Source organism: Cibotium barometz, chromosome 58 (genome assembly GCF_041138505.1).
Source record: "Cibotium barometz isolate CiBa-2024 chromosome 58, ASM4113850v1, whole genome shotgun sequence".
Taxonomy (NCBI): domain Eukaryota; kingdom Viridiplantae; phylum Streptophyta; class Polypodiopsida; order Cyatheales; family Cibotiaceae; genus Cibotium; species Cibotium barometz.
Window position 1 is genome coordinate 24,685,191 of NC_141103.1, and position 26,372 is coordinate 24,711,562.

Consider the following 26,372-nt stretch of genomic DNA (forward strand, 5'->3'; position numbering starts at 1 on the left):
ACTGCAGAGAGGAATCTGAGAGCATTAGCCCTTACAATATATTGAAACTGAGGCTTTCTATCCTCCTTTGGGGGGGTGATGATGTGGTATAGACTGGATACTTTACCATCAATCCATATTTGAGGGACTCCCCGATTATATGTTACTTTATACCTTTTCACTAGAAGACCATTGATATCGAGCAATATGCATCGAGTCTTCACACACAAGGGCGTACATGTAACCTAACATGGGATTGTTGCAAGACCATTGTCCTATTCTGTGCCCATGTTAACATCCTCCTGGAGCCACACTAGCATTGTCCTTTTCCATAGTGTCATTTCTTAAACTCACATTGTCCTGTTCTGTGTAACAGCCTCCTCACACTAGCATTGTCTTGTTCCACAGTGGCATTGTCCTCAACACTGGCATTGGCACCCCCATGGCTATTATCCTCCTCCACAGTGACATTGACATTCTCCTGAACACTAGCATTGGCCTTCCTAACAGCATTTTCTACAGTGATATTCACAGCTGTGTCTATATTAACAACCTCCTCCACACTGGCATTGAACTAGACATAGTTGCATTATCCTCAACATTGGCATTGGCACCACTATGGCAGAAATAAGATGTGTCCATCTTAACATCCTCCTCCACACTGGCATTGGCACTAGACACAGTGGCATTATCCTTAACACTGGCATTGGCACCACTACGGCAAAAATCAGATGTGTCCATCTTAACATCCTCCTCTACACTGGCATTGGCACTAGACACAGTGGCATTGTCCTTAACACTGGCATTGGCAACACTACGACAAAAATTAGATGTGTCCATCTTAACATCCTCCTCCACACTAGCATTGGCCTCTGCCATAGTGACATTCTCTGGAACCTGTGATGTTTCTTTACTACCTTCATCACTAGAAACATCCACGAAAGTAGCATCACTATGTGGTTGGCTCCTTGTACCATCGTCAACAGTGCGGATCCATCTTTGTTTTCCTCGTAGTAGCCTCTAGTTGCTATACTCAGTTTTTTATCACGTGCAACATATTATTTGTTTATGCACATGCATGTCAAATATTGCAAGAATAGGAGAAACCATCACAAGAAGTTGTTCATTTCCATTGATGATGGCTACAAAAGGAAAATCCAGAATAGGAAAGCCATAGCAAATAGGAAAGCCATAAAAAAAATGAATATAGACACTTGCAAGAATAGGAAAGCCATAACAAATAGTTGCAACAATGAATATAGACACTTGCAAGAATAGGAAAGCCATAACAAAAAGTTGTTAGATGGTGGCTACAAAAGGGAAATGCATGGCATGTGACAATGCACAATACCATCATTAAGCATACAACTTTTGCTTTGTAGCAAGCTTTTTGTTTTTCCTGCCATGGATTAAGGGGACATTAAATTCTTCATCACCTAGTCGTTTTGGGGTGGATCGTAGGCACTTTGGGGATGGCTTCACAGGTTTTGGGGAGGGGGTTCCTCCAAGATTCTTTGTCGCTTCGCTTATCTCCCTAAGTGACTTGACATATTGATCATCCAATGTTGACTCTGCCTCACTCGTGTGTCGCACCTCTGGGGTTGGGTTTTCTTCAAATTGAGAACCCCCCTCCTTGTCCAAACCAGCATGAGAGCATTGTTCTACATGTATACATGTAGAGACATTAGAAGATCCCCAAAGAAACTTGAAAGATATAGGTTTTTATTACAAATATATAAAATAAATTTACCAGTCGCATGCATTGACATGTTCTCTGGTACTTGCATGGTCTCCTCTGCCGCAAAACCAGACATCGACTTGTCACTACTACCTGAAAATGCAAATTCAATGTATTCATTGCTCCATAACCATCAATGTGGAGTACTTGCTTTGTATACCAAGTCAGCAACTTACCAGAACAGGGCTTTGTCTGAACAGTTGCAATAGCCTGACCTACCATGTGCTTTGCCCTCTCAGACACAACTCTGCAACCAAGGTATGCACATACACCTTGGAATATGCACACATGTAAAAAGCACATCATGTGATAAACATGGCAACAAGGCAAGGAAAAGGCATCAAGGGCTACTGCGTCAAAGGGGGATCCACATCCTGCACAACTATATGAGCCAGCGACATAGGCTCCATTGAGAGGATCTGTAACTATAGTAGAGGGAAGTGGACGAAATGCATGCAGCCCTGATGTCTGAGCCATCCTCTTTAGGCCAGCACAAAAACTGGTGTGTGCAGTTTCCTTTGTCAGTTCCTCCTCAAAGCTTGCTGATACAATCTACAATACAAATAATAGAAAAAAGACTTCAATCTCATTATTAATCATGGACAGTCCTAACACAATCTAGCTATATGACAGCATTTAGTTTATGCTTCATAATACAACTATATAGCAATCATCTCCCCTTGATGAGACCTCTTGAATGCTATGTAGCACAATTTGTGCTATATAGCACAAGGTGATCCTTAGGTGGAGGCTTCACTACAGCTATATAGCAGTTATCTCTCCTTTATGAGACATCTTGAATGCTATGTAGCACAATTTGTGCTATATAGCATAAGGTGGTCCTTAGGTGGAGGCTTCACTATAGCTATATAGAAGATATCCCCCCCCTTGATGAGACTTCTTGAATGCTATATATTACAAGGTGTGCTACATAAAAGGAGCCTTTATATGACACTGTATCTTTCTTACATATAGCATGTGTTGTGCTATATAGCACAAGGTGTGCTACATAAAAAAGAGCCTTGCTATGACACATAATGTTTCTTAGATATAGCATGTATTATGCTGTATACCACATTCTCTACTATATATCACATTGCTATATAGCATCATCAGTACTGTATAACATACTCATTATGCTAAATAGGATCATGAGTGATCTTTAACATATTCATTGTGTTGTATAGATAATGTACCATGATATATTTAAGACAAATTAACTATATAGCACACTAATTGTGCTATATAGCAAGCCTACCATGCTATATCTAGGAAAAATGATATATATAGCATACTTATTATGCTACATAGAAAACATACCATGCTACATCTAAGACATATTAGCTATATAGCACACTAATTGTGCTATATAGCAAGCATACCATGATATATCTAAGAAAAATTTCTTATATAAAGCATGGTAATTGTGATATATAGCAAGCATACCATGTTATATCTAAGAAAAATTTCTTATAGAAAGCATGGTAATTGTGCTATATAGCATTATTGGTGCTACATCAAAATAAAGTTGATACACAATACGTAACCAAGCTATATAGTACACTGGCACCATAATGTAGATAAACAAATAGAATTTTTTTAAATAAGGCACACACCTTTGAATCGTTTACTTTCATCTCTAGCTTGGCAATTTCATCCTATGGTGTGGCCTAAAATTTTGCTATGAGCTTCATGAGGCAGTCTCGATCACCTTGATCTATGGCAAGTGCAAGCTTCCGCTTGAGCTGACTAACATAGGTGCTATTGATTTGCTAAGCACCCTCCGTCCTATGTAGATCTCTCATTATATCTTCTAATGTCTGCTTTGATTGCTCTACAGAGCATCTCACATTCCCCAACCTTTAAACCACTGCACTGTGCAACTCAACCAACTCACTCAGCTTTGTTTGGGTGAATTGAAAGGGTGTTGTCTGGATGTGGGCGTGCACATGGACCTTTCACAATATGTTGCTTTGCATCATATGTTGCTTTGCATCATCCTCAGATACAATCATCATCTGCTCTTCCCACTTTAAGCGCTTCTTTTCTAGATTGTGTCTCTCCTCATTGCTCTTCATTGCCCTGCGAATGGAGACATTAGGGAAAAAGGGAGCTCATTTTGGGGCCTTTTACGGTTTGGAAAAATAAGCTCTCAACCAATGAACAGAGGGCCAACGTAACGTTGGAAATTCACAAAAATAAAAGAAAATAGATAAAAGAAACAATATTTTATGTAGGTACAAGCGTGCTACATTAATGTGGAGATTGGTTTTTTATTCTCACAAGATCTTTGGACATGAAGATAGAATCTAGTCTGACATTTTCTCTGACAAGGGCCTTCCCGCTTCCACCTCACTTTGAACTTTGAATTGGGTTGTTGCAAGATCAGGGTGTCCAGTTTTATCCAGTTTATGCTAGACTGGGACAATGCTTGGAGAGCAAATTTTGGGGGGCAAGGTACTTAAAATGAGATCAAGCAAATAATAGAAAATACGCTTGCCCTTAAATTAACCCAATATAACTTAAATTAATATAAATTAGTCTAATTAATCAAAATTCATAAAAAATATGATGAAATGATAAACAAATGATCTTTCCATACTAAGAGTGTCCAAATTATTTTTCCATACATGCACCATTACAAGTACACTAGTCCCTATAGGTTTTAGATGATTCACATCAAAAATGTAATTTTACTAATTAGATTATTAATATTTGCAGGCCTTCTGATAGTCTAGAAGAATTTTGAAAAAGAGATCATTAAAAATCCAACCATTGGATTTGTAATTTTTACTAACCCCCACATTCTACTAATGTCTAAGTGTCTACCTACTCTTTTGATCTACAATATTGAGGATTTTAAGTGGTAGCTATTGTGGGTACAAAAAGTGGCGTATATTATAACACTTTAAAGACCTTGAAATATTTAAAGAAAATAGACAAATATCTTAAAATTTTCTCGAAAAATCAAGTTAAGCTCCATATTATGTGAAGATCTAAGGTACAAAGTGGGAATCTCATATGAGTTTATATATAAAAGATATTAGCATTTTATGGAATCAGTTCAAATTTGGGACAGGGTGTATACATTGACTTTGTACCTAAGAAAATGAGGACTTTTGACTATCTAATGCTTAATCAAATTATGCAACTATATTTCCAACTTTGAATATGATGTTCCAACAAAAGAACTTGAAACGAAATTCCTTTATTTACTAGGAGAGATTAGCCCACTAAAGGTAAACAAATGCCTGTTTTTTTACTGTTTACAAGGTGCCTGAGTGGACAAAACTGGGCACCCTGATCTTGCAACCACCCAATTGTTGTGCTGCCTTTCCTTCGAAAGGTCTACCATTCTACACCACTACCTCATTGTGCAGTAACCTCTTCTTTTCCAAAACTGCTCCCTTGATCCAGTTTGGCTTAGAGTAAGATGTTTCTTGTCAACTATCTGTCTGCCTACTTTCTCTTACTTGAAACTTCACTTTGTTATCTTGTTTACATTACTTTGCTGTGGTTACAGATTCACAAGGTATCCATGGTGAATAAAAACTATGGTCGTTCTTGTGGAAGACGCTCTGTGGATGATAATGCTATGAAGGCAGAATTATACCACACATCCTTACCCCGTCGACCTGCTTCTTCTATTTCTTCGGTAGAGAATTCAAGTACAGTCAAAACGGAAGGAACTTGGGAAAGGTTTACTGTTTCGAAAGGAGCGTGGGTGCTCATGCAACCTAGTAAAAGAAAGAGACCCCAGACAAAAAATATTTTCTTGGCATCATGGAAGAGAAGAGTACGAGATTTTAAAATCACCAGAGGAAAGATATCGGTGAAAGAAGTTTTGATTCAGCATGTGTACATGCATAAAGAACTTGTCTTGCGAGACTATCCAAATGATCTTCCGCAACACAGGCCTAATTGTATATTTTTCTATTGTGGTTTTGTTTTTTATGAGGTGCATGGATTTTTAAGACAAAGCTTTCTTTCTTTGCTTATTGATATTCTTGTGTTATTTTATTCCAGATTTATACCCTTCATCGTATGAGACATGGCAAAACATCGATTGTATTCTGGGATTTATAGATGTTTTGCATGGATCGATAGGAGAACAACAATACGAAGGTCGATGTGCAACAGAGCTAGCTCAATCCGGTATATTTTTTACTGATCATTTTTATCAGTTGCTGGACAATGCAAACACACATGGTGTGTTAAGAAAACAAGACCTTCCAGCATGGAATTCAGTGGATTGGCCTCTCCCACATTTTAGTGTTACAGAGGCATATAGAGCCAAGCTTTTCAAAGAAGTACAGAAAGCTCTTAGGCCCAATATTGCCACAAGGATAATAAAAATTTCTTTGTGCATGCCTCTCACAGTTTTTGTAGACTTGTTTAATACCTTTCCAGTGAAGGTTTCAAAAACAATGTTCACAGTTAAAGCAACAAGTCTGGCATGCATGCCACAATTTTTGGATAAAGGTTGGGATAAGAAGACATGTAGTTCAGTGTTTTGTGAGGTTGTCCAACCTTCTATGCAACTGAAGTACATGGTTGCATCACAAAATTTCATTTTTTCTTTTTATTATAAGCGCAGTCGAATGCTAGGTACAAAACTAGTCCCTATGGATCAAGATGAAGATTCTTTTGGTGCAGAAAATAAACTTCTTGATATTGATGTTGTTGAGAATGGTGATGTGCTAGTCAATATCACATTAAGACAATGCTGCTCCCTAGCTCAATTGCGCAATGACATTCTATTTGAGACAGAAGGTTCTATTTCAAAGGACTTTTTATTTATCTACAACAATAAGAAGGTATACCATGTGACTTATCCTAGTCTCATTAAGCACTGCTATTAGTTTACTTTACCCTATTGTTTCATATTGCTTTTTTGCAGGTGCTCAAAAGAAGAGAGAGATCAATAAAATGCAAAGACATTGAAAATTTTAAAATTGAGATAACACAGACTCCATAAACAAAGGTATTATATTCAGAAATGTAAAATTCTGTACAGAAGTGTTTAATTACATATGTAGAACATATTCTTGACAACAATTTTCTATTTATCTACAGGTTGATCTAGAGGCTGCTCTACATGGTCCAAGCTCACCGTATCATCTTTATTTGGAGAATCTACTTTCTGTTGCTCCATCTTGTCGTGTACAGTCTCTTGGTGCTGCTCCATTGTCTCCTCTACTACCCTTGGAGCATCTGTTTGCTGTTGCTCCATCATTTCCTCAATAACATCAGCAGCAACAGGTCCTTGTTCTTGTGGCTTCTCCTCATCAGCACTAGGTCTTTGTTCTTGTGGCACCACATCTGCATCATCTGTGTCATCAAGGTGTATGACACCTTCTCGGACTTTAGAGCTCTCACCTAACTCGACAGTAGCTGGTACAATAGGTTTGGGGAAGGCATACTTCAAAAACTTCCAAATTATATCAGCTCTGAAACTATACACATAGCTCGAGTTGAAGCTATCTTCTCTCATCTGCAATGAGATATGATGATTTAGAACACTTTGTACCAATATCAAATTTTTTGAAGCTAAATGAAAATTATTTTTTCTTACAAGCTCTGGCTGTCCTATCTCAAAATAGCTTGAAAGTATATATTTGGCACTAATCAGCACTCTCCAGCCACAGCTACTTGAATCATCTTGTTGTGGTGTCTGGATAGTTGGAAAGATATGTTAGAAACTGTTAATGTCTGAACAAAATAAAATTATTCAATAAGTTCAAAGGCATAGCATGAAATAGACATCAGTAGAGGGAGCAACTTTCTACCTCTAAATCTATTGGCTCTATTGAATCCAAAAGATTGACATTAGGAGGACACTGATCCAATGCATCTAGAAGTCTTCTAATACAACTGCAATACATATAATTCAGTTAGTGTGCATTAAATCCAAATAATGAAGTTTAAAGTTAAAAATAGCACACAAACCACTTACAATTTAACCTCTCTGTGTGTGTTTCTAAGAGAGTTGAATAAAAAGCATTGCTTCTGCTGGATGTCAATAGAAGCAAAGCTCCAGTGGTCACTGCATAAGGAAAAAAGCATTAAGAAATCAAAGGCTACAAGAGTACTCAATCTTGAAGGAAAATCCCAAAAGAAGCAGCCACACACATACTTGTTATGGTATGGAAGTAGCAAAATATCAACATGATCAAAATCACAGTGTCTGAACCAATTGGAAATATCCATGGGAGTTTCCTTTGGATCTCTCAACTTGAAGGAAATTACAGGATCAATAATATAAACTGTATGCTGTACAGCATGGTTCAGCCAGCTTCTCATCATGCTACATTGGACAAAACAATAATTAAGGTAAGGTGTAAGGGAGGAGGTACAATAAGGATTGTTTTGCAAACAAATGTAAAATAAAAGACACTTACTAGAGCATTGCAAGAATGATAGTATCTGAGCAATACTCATTCTTATGAGCCAATGCTGCCAAGCATGCTCTTGTCAAGTCAAAATTATTCTCTGAAAAATCATCTTCAATATGGACAACTATGTTAGGGCCCAGCTCCTGCAACCTTCTCTGTATCTGTAGCTCCATCTGTACAGTCTCCACATTTATAGCAGACTTGGATTCCTCTATTTGCTGCTTCAGTGACTCCTCATAAGCAGCTTTCCCTCTGGTGCTCATTGAGTGGGTCACTTCAACAACCTTCACCTTGTCTGCCTTCAATTTCCTTGTAGGTGGAATTAATAATATGTCTCTCATTTTTATGTCCTGCCATTCCACAGGATGGACCAGCTTGTCATACCTCCACCTCACTCTGGACAATGTGTTGAAGTCCTTGGCCATCAGAGTTACCCTGTGAGCATGGGCTGCTACAAGCATTGCATCTTCAAAGTACTTCTCCAGGTAATCCTCTGCCATTTCCTGTAAGGAAAGAATGGCAGTCCTGTTCCACCTGAAACCAAGGTGCCAGCTATCACAAATTTCTCTGACTAGCCTCTGGAAAGGTGCCTTGGGGATTGCAAAGCCTATAGCTTTTTGCTGTTTCCTGATCTCCTTTAGCACACCAGCAGAATGCTTTAACCTCTTGGACTTCTGCTGTAGCATGCTCATTGGCTTCCCCTTCCTGCCATGTGCAACTCTTCCTTTTGTAGGCACACTAGATTCCTTGACATCAGGCCCAGCTCTGCTGCTGCTGCAAGCCCTGGCCCCTTGCCAGTCCTCCTTGCAGTTGCCTTGGTTCTTGCCATCACTCTGAAAAGGTCCATATAAAACAATAGTAAAAGATTAGAAACATAGAGAACATAGAATGATTAAAGAAGGTGATGACAACTTGGATGAAGCAAAATTGAACAATTTGCAACAAAAGGCGATTATGAACATTTGAAATTTGTAACAGCTCAAAATCGCGTTTTTCTGCAAATGCTTGAAACAACATGCTTTTGCATTCATATGATGAATTCTCTATCTTTCCAACTATAAACTATATGTATTGTGTCTATAGAAGAACTATGCAGGCTTGAAATGGGTGGATGAAGAAGATTTTTGAAATTTGCAACAAAATGCGATTTGCACTATTTTGAGATTTCTAAAATACCCTCCTCGCGTTTTGCTGCAAATCCTAGAGACAACATACTTTATCATGCATTTAGTCATTTCAGTGTGTATGCAGCTTGGTGCAACATGGATTGAGCATATAGACATCAAGAAGTGATCAAACTCTCATTCAACAGGGCCAAATAAAAAGTCTTCCTACTTCTACATGCAGTGGAGAAAATCTAAAAAATGCATATAGTATTTATCATAATATGTAACCTACATCACATCAATCAATTCCTTTCCCTAATATACTATTAAACAAGAAGAAGAGGAAAAAGATTTTCTTACTAACCTGGAAGCTATCTGCAAGTGTTCTGTGCTGATGATGAGTATCCTGTGCTGGGTATGAATCTCTGCTGCTGGTCTGGATGCTGATGCTGTGGAGTAGAGAGGTAGAGATGCAAGAGAACTGAGTTAGGAGAGTAGATTATTACAAAATACAAATAATGGAGTTATTAATACCACACGTGTGAGATATAGTCGTTTTTTAACACGTGTGGGTCCCACCAAATCTTTTGGGATTTTAAATTTGTGGGTCACTTTTTGCCTTGGAAATTGTGCCAATCATGATTTCATAATTAGATCCATTAACACTTTTCCCTCCCCGTATTCCATCCCTGCCAGCACCCTCCCATCATCCTCTTCTCTCCCACCTTGACCACTTTCTACCCAACACACTCCATCCACTCTGCAACCTGTCTGAAGACTACTACCATTACCAGATCTCCAGGTTACCAGTGCTACAGCTCAGTTTTGGAAGAGAGCAGGACAATCTCCAGGGCTATTTCATCAGTATGGAAGAGGAAAAGAAAGGTCAGAGATATATACCATTTCCAATGTTTTCTGACATATGTTTCTTCCATCTGTAGAATTCTTAAATCTCAGTGCCTAGAAATCTGGCAGATCACCCTAGGATTTGATTAGAGATGGATATGAGTAGGACATAGAATTTTGCAACAAAATGCGATTAGACAGGTTTATATTTTCCAAATGCTCCAAATCGCGTTTTGCTACAAATTCTGATACTTGTTCTAGTTTTTCTTTTTTCTCCTTCTTTTAATCTCTTTTGCACTGGGGAATAGCTCCTTGCATCATTTACTGTCCTGAACATTGTGAGATATCCCTAGCATTAGATTGGAAATGGATGTCAGTAGAAATTCAGAATTTGCAATAAAATGCGAGGAGAACACTTTACATTTTTCAAATGGATCTGCATCGCGTTTTGTTGCAAAGTCTTGTGTCTCTTTTGGTTTTTACTGTTTGCTCATTGTTTTGCTTTCTATGTCCATGGAGATGTCTTTCTTGATGATGAGAAATGTTTCTGCTTTGGAACAGTTGATCCTCAGGCCCCTCCTTTCAAGAGGAAGTTGGACTTCTCTGCTGCTGTACTCAGACCACAGCAATCACCAGGTGATTCATGTGTGCTGATGAAGAGTTTTGTTTGGTGATATCCTATACATTATCTGATTGCATATGTGAGCATATAGAATTCATGTTATATAAATTTTGCTTCAGGCAAAAGCAAGAGACTAGAGCAGAAAGCTGAGTCTTCCCTTTCAAAACAAAGGGAACCAGAAGAGGACAAATCTCCAGATTTGCTCCTATTTGACTTTCTTCACAAGTGCAAGGCTCAAAGGAACTTCCACATATACCACAGTATTTTCAACAGGGAGTTCACTATGAGCTCTCTTTTGGACCATCACAGAGATTTCCTTTCAGACCATTGGGATACCTTCAAACAACTGACAGAGGCAGGAAGGATTGTGGAAGGTGAAAAGGTTTTTGTGCATTTAAATCATATTGTCTCCATTGACAAGCTGAGGTACCATGTGAATAGAAGGTTTGACAGCCTGCCTGAGGAATATAAATTCAGTTGTAACTTGCACACCAGAAAGTGTAGAGTGCTTGAGGAAAACATGGCATTCCTTATGTACATTGTCTTCCAACAGCAATCTCTAGAAGAGCAAGGGCAGGAGACTGAAGAAGAAGATATATCTATAGCAGAGGTAAAAGAGGATATTCCTATGGCAACAGATATAGCAGAGCAGGAAGAAGATATCAACCTCGAGGATGAGGGGCTGCAAGTGGCTGCTCTTGACCTTGTTCAGCTAAGGACTGAGACTCTTAGGGCAGCACAGCCAGTTGAAGACTTTGATGTTCAGAGCAGCAACTATGCAGTGCCCATGCTTCCAGGTGTCTTGATTGGTGGTAAAGATTATGTTTTCCTCCATGATATAGAGTGTATGTTCAATTTGAGGGAGGACTATGCCATTTCCCTTATTGCCCAGGCTTCAAGGCTTGACAAGGAGGTTGGCATAGAGGATGACCATTCACTGCTAGCTTTGGAAACAACCTTTGATCCTGCAGAGGCCCTTACTATTTGTTTCAAAGAGGCTGAAAGTTTCCAAGAGCCAGATGAAGCTGCCTTCCAGCTCACCCAGGAAGCTATGAATCTCTCATCACTTCATAAGGAAAAACTTAAAGAAGAGGCTGGACTGGAGGGGAGAGGAATAAATCTTTGGAAAGATGAACTTCTTGTTGCTGATGAAAATGAGAGGGTATGATATTATTACTTCAAATCAAATACTTTATGTTGTGTTTAAATGTTTTGTAGTTATGTATCATTGTCTCACTATAATCTTTTGATACATGGCAGCTACAAATTGAGGATGACACATTCCTCCAGAGATCAAGTGGAAGCAGGCCAGCTGGGTTTGGCAAAATGTCAAGCCTAGCTCATTATATTCATGATCTAGGTAGTGCTAAGATCTTGATTTACCATAGGCAGTTGAGCAACAATGGAGAAGCCATTGTTTACTTCTTTAAATGTTTGTCTAGGGTATTAGGTGGACATGATCTTCCATGGCAAAAGGAAAAGATCATTTTAATAGAGAGGTTGTCCGCCATAGATATATTTGGGGATTATGTGAATAAGCAGGCCTCTCGGGCCTCTTACTTTTTGTCTTACACTTCTTATGCATTAGCATGTGGTGTTAAGGAGCCCAAATGTCTAGAGGGCTATGGAAAACACAAGCTCATAAGGTTTCGAGAGCCACCCATGATTGCATCAGGCCACACAATCCAAGAAGAAGAACATGTGGAGATAGCTGAAGACAAGGATACCCCTCTCAGACAAGCAACAACAGAGGCAAGCATTGATAAACAGAAAGTCGACATCAAGCCAATAAGGAAGAAAAAGAGTCCAATCAAGTTCAAAAAGAGAGTTCCGACTCGCAAGCCTTGGGAGTAATAGGATTTAGTCATCAAATATAGCACAAACATTATGTTGAAGTTGAACTGATTTGTACAAAGTCTTTGATCCTCATCAGTTCCTTGTCCTTAGACACTTCAGTACTCTTCCCACACTCAAAAGCTTCTAAAAGTGTTTGACACTCAGTATTTTATTGGTAAGGATCAACAATATGTCTAGCATAATTAAGTAGTATTGATTGAATTTTTTGTGTGTTAATATATGGATGTATTGATGCTTGTTAATATAGATCACATGTTTCACAAAAGACTTACTTTTGATGGAGTCTCAAAACATATAGGCATTACACCAAGAGTCACTTGTTCCACAGAATAAAAATCTATTGATTGAGTTTGAAAACATGTGGACATAACACCAATAAGTTACAAACTGCTATTCATGTTTACTTGTCCATTTATGGTTTCTAAATATCTTCGAATCCCTCCACTGTCTATGTCTCTCTGCTGCCATTGAATTGTCCAAAGTTTGTCTTCGTCTTTGCTTTTGGGCTAGAATAAAAGCAAGCTTGACTTTGGAGCTAGCAACTTTTCTTTTAGCATGCAGCCTTTGTAGAATGCCTCGGTAAAACCATTGGAAGACTTCCTTCAGACTATTTGCCTTTTGACTCCCTCCATAGTGTTGTGTGTGTCTGAAAAATGCATTACGTGCCATGTAGTGAGACTTCTCCATGCCTTGGGTAGACCAAATTGCTGGGCATCCATACTTTTTGACAAAATAGGGAAGGTGGTTGTAGATGATATGCTGTTTTCACAAAGACATAAGAATGCATAGTAAGTTATAAAAGAAAAGAGGATCACACTTAAGTAAAAAAAAGAAGACATCACTTTACCATGTAGTGAGTTATATTGCAGGCTGTCCACGCGTCTTTCATTGACTTCCCAAAATGTTTTATTGCCTCTTCAAAGTTCTTGTAATCACTCTTTGTCCATGTTACATTGTCACAGAACATGAAGAGTTGATCAAGAGACCTCCACACCTCTGCCTTCACATTTCGTGCTTCCCCATCTGCCTCATGATCTTTCACGGCATTATGGACTTGCTTCCACAATCCATAACTAATCCTTGAAACTGTTTTACCTTGCCTTACTTGCTTACTATTGTGTTTGGGTCGAGACAAGAATCTTCTTGCCTTAACACCACCAATAGAGGGCTTGATTGGTACCTCCTTGCCATTGCTAGACTTTTTAAAATCCTTTGTGATATGAACATCACCTCCATGCAGACCTATATCGGATAACACTTTTTCCAATGCATGAAGAGCATCCTTTCTATTTCTTTCGGGACGGAGTTTCCAAGCAAATCCAATATACAAAAATACCAATTTCTCAATAATTCGACATAGAGCGTGCAATGTGCATATGTGAACATTACATAGTGGAATGCCAAGAATGGCCTTGAAGTCAGGGTCAACTTTATCTCTATTAGGTGCTCTCTTCCACCATTTAGAATCCATTACTTGCGCTGATTCTTTGCAGTAAAGACAAGGAGACTTTGAGTTACCTCCTTTACTAACGTTATACATGCACTTAAGTGTTTTAAGATCCCCCGCCATGTGCCACTCTACTTGAAAATCACCTTTTCCTGCAACATGGAGATTCTCTCCCTGCACCTGTCTTTTAATTATTCTTGGTATTTCCGTGTGGTGAAACACCCAATCCAGTGTTTCATGGTCTTCTGTCTTTACCTGTGGTTATACAAAACAAAAGTCTTACTATAAAAGATTTGAAAACATTGACTAAAATCAAGTACGAAATAAAAAATGATCATACCTGGAATGAGCCCAACCACCATATGTGTTTCTCCGACTGCACACTAAAATACTTCGAACTCGCTTCATTCAATGATGTATCAAGTGCTCCATTCATCAATGTGATAGTAATCCTTTCCATTTTCTTTTCCTTTACAACCTCACACTCATCCAGTTTGATAACAAATTTCAAAATGCCTTTGCACTCTTCAAATGTTATTCCATAAAACTCGACCATTCTTCTTTGAAGTTGTTGTAGATCTACAAATATATTGTTCCAAGGGTCATACACGGTGGTTCCTTTAGCACCATGAAATATATCTTCAATATGGATATATGGTCCAATAAACTCATCTATACTTTCATTCAAATGACCTCTTATCTTCCACACTGTTGCTGGATTTGGCAGTAAAACTCGTTTAATCCTTTGATCTCTCAAAGTTGAGGATATCGCATGGAAAATCGAACTATATCCCTTCCTGCTAACTCCACTAACATCAAGAGCCTCTTGGATTGTAGTACCATCAACTTGATTATTGGATATAAAGTCCTCTACAACATTGCGTTTGATTGTTTTGTATTTTTTTTCTTCAATCAAACCTTTTGCTACACCACAAGAAAGCAATCCTTTCATTTGTTTAACTGGAAGAAGGTTGGGATCCATATTTTCTTTTGCAGGCTCCAATAATTTCCTATAGTAACAATATAGTAACAACACAATATGCCTATATTATTCAACACTTCCAATCCTGTTTTGCATTAATGGACAAAATACATAGTCATTTGAGAGTATTTTTGAGTTTAAAAAATAAAAAATTACAAACTAACCTTGCTTCCTGAATTCTTCGCTTGCATCCACCAGTCCCAGCCTTCAAATTTGCAATGTTTTTAATCTTCCTACTTCGTTGTCTGTCTCCAAGCATGGTTCTCTTCCTTCTTGATCTTGTTAACTCTTTTTTACTCTTTGAATGCTCCTCAATTTCATTCTGCAACTGCTGCTCCAATTTTGCACGAATAGCTATCTCTTGAATCCTGGCTCCCTTTTCTTGTAGGTACATTGTTTTATATGTTTCTGCAAATGCAGACTGTGCTGAAATATAACCAAGAAGTCCATTTTGTCCATCGCCCGCAAACCTCAATAGTGTGGTTGGATTGACAAATGGAGGTGTAGAGTTTTGTACTAGACATTTTGGATATATACTTCCATCACACCATAAGTCAATATGTTGGAGCCCTTCTCTTCTCATATTTTCCCGTTGTTGAGCATTTAGCACCGTATCCTTTCGTCTTTTTTGTGCTGGAGCATATTGTTCTTCTAAGTCGATGTGAAGATGATATAATCGCTTCTTCTGAGATTGTACTTCACTAGTATCGGCCATTTTTGTGTTTCTGAGGTTGCAAAGTTGGCTTGTCAATCTCATAGTCTTTTTGTAACATGAATTGTGGAAGTGTGGCGGTATCCATACAATCATTAAGTTCAGTGATGGATTCTTTATGAGAGGCCTGCACACGTCGTCAAAAGAGATGCGAAATCTTCGAGAAACAAAAAAAATTAAGGAGATATTTAATGCAAAATCGTGTTAGTTAGATAAAAGATTATCTTATTCTTTTCTGAACTGACAGTTCAGTGGTCCTTACTGACAGTTCTGAGCCACGTTTCCATATTTTATTATTTTTGAGATCTTTTAGGAGAGAAATAAATCGAGAAATAGTGAATTTCTTACAGGGCCCCAAAATGAGCTCCGTTTTTCCCTAATGGCCCAAGCAATGGTGTACTGCTCCTTTTGCTCTCATCCCTTTTTGCAACCTCACAATTCTCCAGGGCAAATGCTTTTGCAAATTGATGCCCGATCTTGTAATTGAATGGTCCTTCTTGATAGACATCCCAATGTTGATGGACCAAGCATTCTGTAAACTCTGGCTTCACATAATATGATTTAACCTTCTTGCTATTTCTTGGAAGGGGCTTTGAGCACAAAAAAATAGAGCTCCAATTTTCATGAGAGATGTCATTCTTCCCATACTACAAGAGGTGTGGGGATCCACTCCTGCCATGGAAAGACCCCGATCTTCATGAAAGTCCTATGCATAGTGACAAATTTTTTTGTGGTGAGGTAGGGAAACTTCCTTGATCATGGATGTGCTTCCCTCTGCTTTCCCAGAAGAAGCTTGTGATGTCATTAAAGAGCATGACCTTCCCATCCTTCACTGCACCACATGCCAAAAAAAACACCGATTTAGTATTCTTGAATGAACACAATCAGGAGAGAGAGAGAGAGAGAGAGAGAGAGAGAGAGAGAGATTAATGAAATGCATGCAAGCTTGTGTGTGTGTGTGTGTGTGTGTGTGTGTGTGTGAGAGAGAGAGAGAGAGAGAGAGACCTACAATATTTTGGCAACGTGCAAACTCTGTGTGTGTGTGTGTGTATGTATTGCATGTGTGCAATAGGTAAACAAGCAAACCTGTCCAGTGAACACGTAGAGTGGGAATACACAGACAGTAGAATGAACACAGAGCGGGAATATGCGCAAGGAAGATAACATTTTTGTCATACCATAGTCCAAACGAGTTCGAAATGGTTGTGGGCTCATTATTGTTAGTAGTGGCTATCCTCCTCTCGTTATTGTTAGTAGTGGGGAAGTTGGCAGCCCTTCCTATAGTAACAGCCTTAGCTATATAGCTCTTTCACAAAATAGTTTAAAATTGTTATGTGCCAACTAAATCTATGCTATAAATTTGGGCTATATAACTCATATAATATTCCACCATACCATGCTTAGACCCAGTGGCTACATCTTCAAGAAGTCATGAATGAAACTGGTCAATGTTTGAGTTCATTTATTTAAAATGCTGTAATAGACTTAAGCCATCAACAATTGCAACCTTGTGTATGTTTTCTCTAAGATGCGTATCTTGGAGAATCCCAAGTGAAGGTGAAGATGAGTACGAGTTGTAATCAAAATGTAGTGACATGGAAGAGGTTGATGATCTTGTGCCAGTCCTTGTAGATGAATGATATGTGCATACTTGTGACATGTGATTGCTCTTTTGCATGTAGAAAGTTTTAGATGTTATGAGAGATTTCCTAGAACTAGAAAGTATTGTAATGTTTGGTGTTTTGGTTTGCACAATGCATGTTAACAAATAGATGCCATGCATATTCTCCCATTGCAACTTGGGATTTGAAGGTGAAACGTCCATTAATTGTAATCTTGGTGTGCCAACAACAATTCACTTTATTCTCCATCTTTCTCGCTAGGTGAGTTTTGTGAAGATTGCACTGTTTTATTTCTCTCACAAGTTACAATTTCTTAAATTAGTTTGTCTATGTTTTGAGTTTCACCTTTTTGGGTTGTTTAAAAAAACACTCATTCATTCTAAGCGTGCTTTCAAAACTTGTATTGAAAAGATCAATTTTTAAAGGAATTGTTTTTAAGATCATTTTTCAAAGGAATTGTTTTTAAGATTCTAAATGGTTTTCAAAACATATGATCTACAATAGTGTTAAGGGCTTCCCCATCTTTATTTAAGAGGTGAGATGTTAGGGCCTTGGACAAACTTTGATCATTGTAGATTTAGTGAAACATTAGAAGAAGAAATAACATCTCAAATGAATCAAAAGGATTATAAAAATGAACAAGAGATTCTATTTGCTAGATAAAAAACTTTTTGGAATGAAAAAGTTGCTCTATTCTTTTGAAGTCCATTAGGCAAATTATATCAATCCAATTTACTAGAAATGTATAATTTTTCTTTTAAAAAAAAGTTGAACATAATATGCAAATACAGGTAGACAACCCTAAAAGAATTGGTAAATATAGAATTTAAGAAAAAGGAGAAAAGTACACTTAGTAACGAAGTTTTGCTGCTTGCACTTTGTAACCTTGTGATTTTACAAGACTATTCTTTTTGCAAAGCCAAATTTCTATGCTTAGGAGAGTCATGATGATCAACATGGGATCCTCTATGTGATACATCATGATCATCATGGCCTCATTTGTGCGATCCATCATGATCACCATGGCCTTCTTTTTGTGATCCATCATAATCACTACTTCCATTTGAGCATCTACTTAATGATCTCAAAGCTAAATCTCCTTCCCTAATAGTAGTACTACCCTCAACATAGATAACATTAGTTTTATGGCCACACCTTCTTTTGTGATAGAACTTTATCGATAAAAGCCAGATTAAGCAAATTAAATACACGGCTCCAAGAATACTAAAGAGCCCTCCAAAGCTTCTCAACCTTAGATGGGAGGGCTCATCACTTGAGCTGCACTTGACCACATTCTTCCCACCAATGAACTTGTTCTTCAGCTTTTCTAGTACACCTTCTTCAGCCAGTGATAGGATCCCCTTGGATACCTCATCTGTGAGAGTGGAGTTCTTCCTAAAGGCCTTAGACATACAAATTTTGAAATCAGTTTAGTAAGCTCCCCCACCCTCTCTCTCTCTCTCTCTCTCTCTCTCTCACACACACACACACACACACCAAATTATCAAAATTACCTCACTAAAGTAGTCCATATATATAACATAACACTACATAATAATTGTAATGAAAAATTACCTCACTAAAATAGTCCATATATATAACATAACACTACATAATAATTGTAATGAAAAATACTTACAAACTCAAATAGTCCATATATATATAACATAACACTACATAATAATTGTAATGAAAATGAAAAATACTTACAAACCCAAACAGTCCATATATATATAACATAACACTACATAATAATTGTAATGAAAATGAAAAATACTTACAAACCCAAATCCACCGAAGTAAGCAAGCTGATCGCCAACTGAGGTAAAGCCACACTCTTGTTGGAGAAAAATTTGAGTGTAGGGGAGCTCATCTAGGATAGCTCCAACGCCACCTTTCTTAGGGCCTTCTCTGAGGGCTTCTGCATACTCTGGAGCAGAAGCATAACTTCTTAGCCTTTTTTGTGGAAACCCCATCTTTGTCAAATAGCCTTTCATAAATGAACCCTCTTGGTATCCCACTGATACATTACTCTTCAATAAAGCATCAAACCCATCAATTGATGGATAGCTATTCTGCATTGAAAGCAAGGAGGCCAAACTAGCTGTGTAGCTTGAATTCAAAATAAGCATCACAAAGAGCCATGCCACTGTCACAATCCGCCCTAAATGGGTCCTCACTGATTCTTCTGCCATACATGAAAGGAAATAATCTAAGTAAATCTTGTATTATTCTACATAAATCTTGTATTAGGATATTCAGAACTTCTCTTAAGAATTTCACTTAGCCTAGCTCATTCATGGGCTTCTTACGTTGAGCAGCAAAGATGCATAGACAAGTGAACCTGCAACAACAATAATAAACACTTCTCATCACTATTCAGTAACATAACACACCTTTTGATCAATGCACAATATATTGAGTACCGAGTATTTCTATATTAAGTAACTCTTTTATTAAATCATCACTTAAGCAGGATTAAGCCCCAACCATACCCCCATACTTCAAGAATCAACCCCTATATTGGTGTAGGGTGTTCATCCCCAAAGAAAGCTATTCCCCACCATATTAAGCAATCAAATGAATTAAACTATCATAATCAATGAAATGATTTAGCTAATGAAGTCACCATTTTGACTTGGTTTGAAACAGAAACGGTACAGTACACATAATACTTCTTTGATAGATGATATACTCTACATGACATATCACCCCTCATGACTGACATCTACAATGTGTATTAAGTAATGATGTATAGCATATATTATGACAACCGGACCCGCGGTTCTTGGCAGGAGGGATTGAGGCAACCATGTCGACCCGGAGCACATCTTACGTGACAAAAATGATCTATGACACATGCTACATGACACATACATAACAAAGACATGATCACTACTAGATTTTTGAAGCTTTAAAAGGAACAAGGTGCCAACCTGCATCCACACTTAAATATGATTTGTGATGTATATTGTATATTAATTCAGAAAATAAATATATCAAACTTTATATGGCAATACATGTACATGCTATTCATGCCACAATATTAATGACATAATAAGGCCATTGAAAACATAGTAATGCCTTATTTAGAAATTTGATGGTCTTGCCTTATGCAAGACATTGTGAGGAATGGGGGGAAATTGTTCAGTCACAAAGCTCTTGGGATCAATCATCACTTAGTTCTAAGGGTGGCGGTTTATTTTGTATTCATTAGGCTTCCAAGCCAAAACACAAACATGACCACTGTAGCTACTTGATAATTGGAGAAAGGAACTCTGTGGCAATGGATTATATGAACATGATAATGTTGCTGTGAACTTGAAATAGCTCTAGGTAGATTTCAGGGTGCCTGTATACGTGGCACCCCGTTGACCCCGGTAGCCGGCCATCTGGCTTTGGGACTTATAAATTTTTCTAAGTCCTAGTACCATGTCCAAACATTGGTCCGTGCAAAATGTTATGAACATATGTACACACATGTCTAGACATCATGTGTATAGACATGTGGGACGTGGGATTCGAATCCAATACCTCGCTCATCCCAAGCATGTGCCTTACCAACTCCACTACGGCACAACCGTAACCAACCCACGTTTACACACGTATATAGCCCAGTGTTTATACACTTGCGGGCGGGGCACCGGCTACCGGCTCCGGGCCTGGTCAAATGGGGTGCCACGTATATAGGCACCCCGAAATCTACCTAAAATCACTTGAAATACTGTGGTGATTGTGGCATACTTGCCCACATCTCGTGAGAAATCAATCTCAGGCTTCAGCCGTACTGTGTAAATTACTTATCTGATTCAAAGAATAAGAAAATGTGTGGACGAGACTAGAGCTGCACGTACCAGTACGCATTCATGATGCGGCGTCTGTGAGAGGCTTCATTGAAGATGGGCGGGCCAGGGCGCTGCAAGGAGGAGGGGTCGGCGGGGTTGGCGGGAGGGAAAGGATGGGCGGAGGGCGAAGAAGGGTCGGGCGGCGCAGCTGGGGAGTGGTGCTTGTTGACGAGCGAGGGGGAGAAGTCGGGGTTCTTATTCTCCAGGAGGTAGAGGGCGCCGCCGGTGGCGGCGAAGGAAGCCAGCAAGAGGAGCCAGAGCTGCAGCGAGAAGGGCCGCAAAAAATCCCACAGGGTTTCAGCGCTCCGGGACCTAGAAGAGAGCGCGGCCATGATCACCCCCATTACTGCACGTGACCATCGAAAAATCACGTGCTCAAATATTTACCTCAATCGCGTCACCATCACCAGCGCTGACGCCATGTACGGCACTGTAAAGTCCACGCTCTCCATCCGGTCCTTTGTTATCGTTAGATCCGCCACTATCGCATCCGCTTCCTGCATCACAGCTGCGTGCTAGGTTAATACATATGCAGGGCAATTAATGACTAATTAGCCAGATTATCAACCTCGACACCCATCATATGATTATAATTAGACTAATCCTTCTAACTGATCAGCACATCAATGCAACTGTTCTCAGATTATTATCAACCTCGACACCCATCATATGATTATAATTAGACTAATCCTTCTAACTGATCATCAGATCAATGCAACTGTTCTCAGATTATTATCAACCTCGACACCCATCATATGATTATAATTAGACTAATCCTTCTAACTGATCAGCTGATTATCAACCTCGACACCCATCATTAGACTAATCCTTCTCACTAATCTACAATATCGCAATTACAGCACTCACAGCACTTCACAGCACGGTGATTTTTGCCATACCTTACCCCATTGGCGACCTTTGCAACCATTTCGTCGTAGACAGCGTGTTCCTGTGGGACAAAAACATAAGGAGGTGGGGATTCGAGCCGCTGCAGGGCGTACAGGAAGACTTGGACAGAGAAGCCATCGAAAGTGGCATTAACTGAGGAGCTATTCTGAGACACAAACTGCTGAAAGCCAACCTTCACAGGCACGAGCACCCTCAAGGGGGGGAGAGCAGCAGTGGTACTACGTCTGGAGGTAGACGAATCAGAACTCGCAAAGCTTGAAGACAATGCAAAGAAGAAGAGAATGGAAGAGAAGAAGCAAAGGGCCATTACCGCCTGCAAGCACTTCATGTGCACACTTTCCTCTCTTTCCTGCCCATAGCCTTTTACGATATTAAAATTCAGTTTTGGCTCAGGTCAAGTCAATGACGCGTTCTAGTCGGGTCGACATTCCAAGAAATTTCGGACATTACCAACTCTTTATTTTGCAAGGCTTTGTATGAAAGTCATTTTTCTAGTATAGATAAACCCCTTTTTCAATGGTGACACACTTGACCACCACCGTCATGGTCACGGGTCGTGGGAGGGTTAATCTTGACCCTCCATTTGCCAAGCATTAAAAGCAGTAATCACCCCAGGATTTTCACAATCCGGTACCCACAATGTGGAATGCAACAGGGGTTTTGACAAATTAGCACCCCGAATGCGGAATGCAACAGATTGCACCACCTCAACATGCAGAAGCGAGATTGAAGGAGATGGCAGAATGTAGAATGTAACAAGGTTTTGACAAATCAGCACCCAGAATGAGGAATGCAACAAATTTTACCACATCAACATGGGGAAGCAAGATTGAAGGAGATGGCACCACCTTAGCATCAAGAATGCTCATTGATAAGTTTTGATGTTTCTGACCGTCCTCCCCCTCCTCCCTTTCCGGCCGTCGGGCGGCCTTTCTGGTCAGAAGGGGGCTCCCGGCCTCCACCCGTTGCCCCCTTCCTCCCGGGAAAGGCCTCCCGATGGCCTTTCCCTACTCCTTCATGCTTCACATCAACTTACTAGTAGACCTAGCATTTTAAGTCACTTTTGAATCTTGATCATGTTGTCACAATGATGCCAATATCTCCAAATATCTTATCGATCTTCTATCTATCTATAATTCCTTATTTATCTTCTATCTATACTACCTTATTTGGGAGCTGCACGTGGCAGCTCCCATTTGCTCTACGTGGCAGTTCCTCCCCCTTTCTTCTCTTCCTCTATACTGTACTACTACTCTTCTATAGAATACTATTTATATATATATATTTGAGGGTTAGATTAGAGGGTTAGAGAGTTAGAGAGAGAGATAGTTAAAGGAGAGATATATACAGAGAGATAGACAATTAAAGACAGAGAGAGAGAGAGAGAGAGAGAGAGAGAGAGAGATGGTTAGAAAGAGAGTTAGAGAAAGGTAAAGAGATTGAGTTAGAGAGAGTGAGTGGAGAGACGCTTCGGGAGACCTAGTGGTGCTTTTGCCAAAACAAAAGCAGACGGCTCCTCCCCCGCTACTAGCATGTCTACTACCCCCCAGACTCCCTTCTACGTCATGGTGGTGGTGGTGAAGATGGACGTGAGGGAGCGGGGGTGGCTCTAGTAGAGGAAGGTGGTGTAGGCTCATCACACCCATACCGTGATGGGTCTGCACCACTCGGCCATGCGCCTATCAAAGGCGTGGTCTGCCCCGACTGAGAAAGTGGGGTAGATTTCCCCACAGCGTCAACTGGCCAAGGGGGGTAGTCTGCCCCCATGGCGTCGACTTGCCCGCCGACTGCAATCTCGCCTTCATATAAGATTAAAATATAAGACAAATAGATGAAGATTAACTTTGTGTATGTGAAAAAGTTTGATGGAACCATACATGTGTCTCTGTAAACTGCGACCAATCTTGTTGTCCATATCACTCATTTATAATGGACAATAGATTGGCCACATCAGGATCTTGTAACGGGTCAATCGACATTGCTACTACATACATGCATAGGCAACAAAACACGATTGCTCTAACCCAAGCCATACTTAAAGCGTAGCCAAAGAATACAACATGTGATATTAGAACATTGTTAAGACCTCCTACAATACTGCTTAGACAAGCAGGGTGGATAGTGCCCCTTTCAGATGATAGCTTCTGAAGACTTTCCACACGCTCCCCACTATTAAAGCCAAAGGCAACTCCTCTTTTGCAAGAGAAGGATAGTGAGAAGATTGAGGGCTCCCTCTCCACTATAACCACCTGCTCGCGGATAACCACTCTCAACCTGACATAAGCAGCATTCTAGATAACAATGCCCCATATCTCTATGCATAAGTCCATTTCCTAAACCCGGCACCCAAGGGTGCAATAAACATGAGGTTGAATGAATAAGGCCACTTACCTCGCATATATCAAGACAACCAAGAGAAAACAACATTACAAGCTTAAACAAAAAATACAACCTATGATATTAGGACATTGTTACGACCTCCTACAATACTGCATACGCAAGCAAGGTGGACAGTGCCCCTTTTGGATGATAGCTTCTGAGGACTTTCCACACGCTCCCCACTATTAAAGCCAAAGGCAACTCCTCTTTTGTAAGAGAAGGATAGTGAGAAGATCGAGGGCTCCCCCTCCACTATAACCACCTACTCGCAGATAACCACTCCTAACCTGACATAAGAAGCATTCTAGATGGCATATAACAATGCCCCATATCTATATGCATAGGCCATATACATAAGCTGTATGTAAAGGTCGTATGCGTACAGCATACAACCTATGCATATGACATATGACATGCATACGGCCTATGCATACATGCATATAGGTAGTATACATAAGCCGTATGCATACGGCATACGGCCTATACATAAGCCATATGCATAAGGCCGTATGCATACGACATACGGCCTATGCATAAGGCCTTTGCATAATAAGGCTATGCATAGGCCGTATGTCGTATGCATACGACCTATGCATAAGGCCTTTGCATAATAAGGCTATGCATAGGCCGTATGCCGTATGCATAAGGCCTATGCATAAAGAGTATGCATATGGCATACAGCCTATGCATAAGCCTCATGTATAGGCCGTATACATAAGTCGTATGCCGTATGCATAAGGCCTATACATAGGCCCTATAGGACTTATGCCTATGGCCTATGGCTTATGCATAATACAACCTATGCATAGGTTGTATGCATAGGCCCTATGCCATATGCATATGGCCTATACATAGGCCCTATATGCATACAACCTATGCATAAGCCATATGCATACGGCATAGGGCCTATGCATAAGGCCTATGCATAGGCCGTATGCATAAGCCATAGGCCGTAGGCATAAGGCCTATGCATACGCCCTAATCCCTGGCACCCAAGGGTGCAAAAACACAAATAGAAGAAGCATAGACAAAGAGGGCTTACCTCTACTAGCCGAATCCGTATGAAAGGGATGCATGGCCTATGGCCTTGGAGGTCATTCGCTTGAATAGACTTACAAAAGATTATCATATAAAAACAAAACATTAATTCATTATGCATAAGAGGGCTATGCAAAATCCATATGCATACGGCATACGGCCTATGCATAAGCCGTATGCATAGGCCCTATGCATACAGCATAGGGCATACGGCCTATGCATAGGCCGTATGCATACGGCATACGGCCTATGCATAAGGCCTATGCATACGGCCTATGCATAAGCCAGTATGCATAAGGCCATATGTATACGGCCTATGCATACCTAAACACTAAACCTAATCCCCGACACCCAAGGGTGCAAAAATACAAATAGAAGAAGCATAAACAAAGAGGGCTTACCTCTACTAGTAGTAGCTGAATTTGTATGAAAGCCCTTGGAGGTCATTCGCTTGAATAGATCTACAAAAGATTATCATATAAAATCAAAACATTAGTTCATTATGCATAATAGGTCTTATGCATAATAAGGCTATGCATAAGCCCTATTGCATAACCGGGCTAGCATAAGAGGCCTATTGCATAAGCGGGCTAGCATAAAAGGCCTATTGTGTAAGAGGGCTATGCATAAGCCCTTATGCATAAAGAGGGCTATGCATAGCCTAGCCCTTATGCATAGCCCTATGCATAAAGAGGGCTATGCATAAGCCCTTATACATAAAGAGGGCTATGCATATCCTAGCCCTTATGCCTAGCCTATTGACCTAACCCTAATCCCCATCACCTAAGGGTGCAAAAACACAAAGACAAGAAGCACAAAGCACAAAGAAAGAGGACTTACCGTATGAGAGGCTATGCCCAAAACCTTGCTCACTTGAATATGCCTACAAAAAAGA

General features: G+C 39.7%; 1 protein-coding gene and 1 long non-coding RNA gene across 4 annotated transcripts; both read right to left on the reverse strand.

Annotated features, from left to right (window-relative positions):
* Positions 1-18,108: 18,108 nt before the first annotated feature.
* Positions 18,109-22,421, reverse strand: LOC147606061 (glutamate receptor 3.6-like). 3 transcript variants are annotated; one of them, XM_086792373.1, is made up of 6 exons: positions 22,056-22,421; positions 21,539-21,648; positions 21,161-21,463; positions 19,619-19,650; positions 19,088-19,494; positions 18,109-18,709 (listed from the first exon to the last, which is right to left on the reverse strand). In XM_086792373.1, the coding sequence occupies exons 1-6, from the start codon at positions 22,386-22,388 to the stop codon at positions 18,302-18,304; spliced, it is 1,593 nt and encodes a 530-aa protein (XP_086648499.1). In that variant the 5' UTR covers positions 22,389-22,421; the 3' UTR covers positions 18,109-18,301. The 3 variants fall into 3 exon arrangements, with proteins under 3 accessions (XP_086648499.1, XP_086648500.1, XP_086648502.1); XM_086792374.1 differs by having other exon boundaries at positions 21,539-21,659; positions 22,051-22,390; XM_086792376.1 differs by having other exon boundaries at positions 21,539-21,659; positions 22,056-22,187.
* On the reverse strand, positions 18,782-19,008 carry LOC147606062 (uncharacterized). The gene is made up of 2 exons (XR_015265013.1): positions 18,882-19,008; positions 18,782-18,820 (listed from the first exon to the last, which is right to left on the reverse strand). It is a non-coding gene; the product is annotated as an uncharacterized LOC147606062 (long non-coding RNA).
* Positions 22,422-26,372: the final 3,951 nt, after the last annotated feature.

Excerpts from the sequence above, each read along its gene's own strand:
- LOC147606061 (XM_086792373.1), bottom strand. The coding sequence starts at position 22,388 with ATGAAGTGCTTGCAGGCGGTAATGGCCCTTTGCTTCTTCTCTTCCATT. Across the intron at positions 21,464-21,538 it reads GTGATGGTGACGCGATTGAG|GTCCCGGAGCGCTGAAACCC; the intron begins GTAAATATTTGA and ends GCTCTCTTCTAG. Across the intron at positions 19,651-21,160 it reads CGCATCATGAATGCGTACTG|GTTCACTTGTCTATGCATCT; the intron begins GTACGTGCAGCT and ends TTGTTGTTGCAG.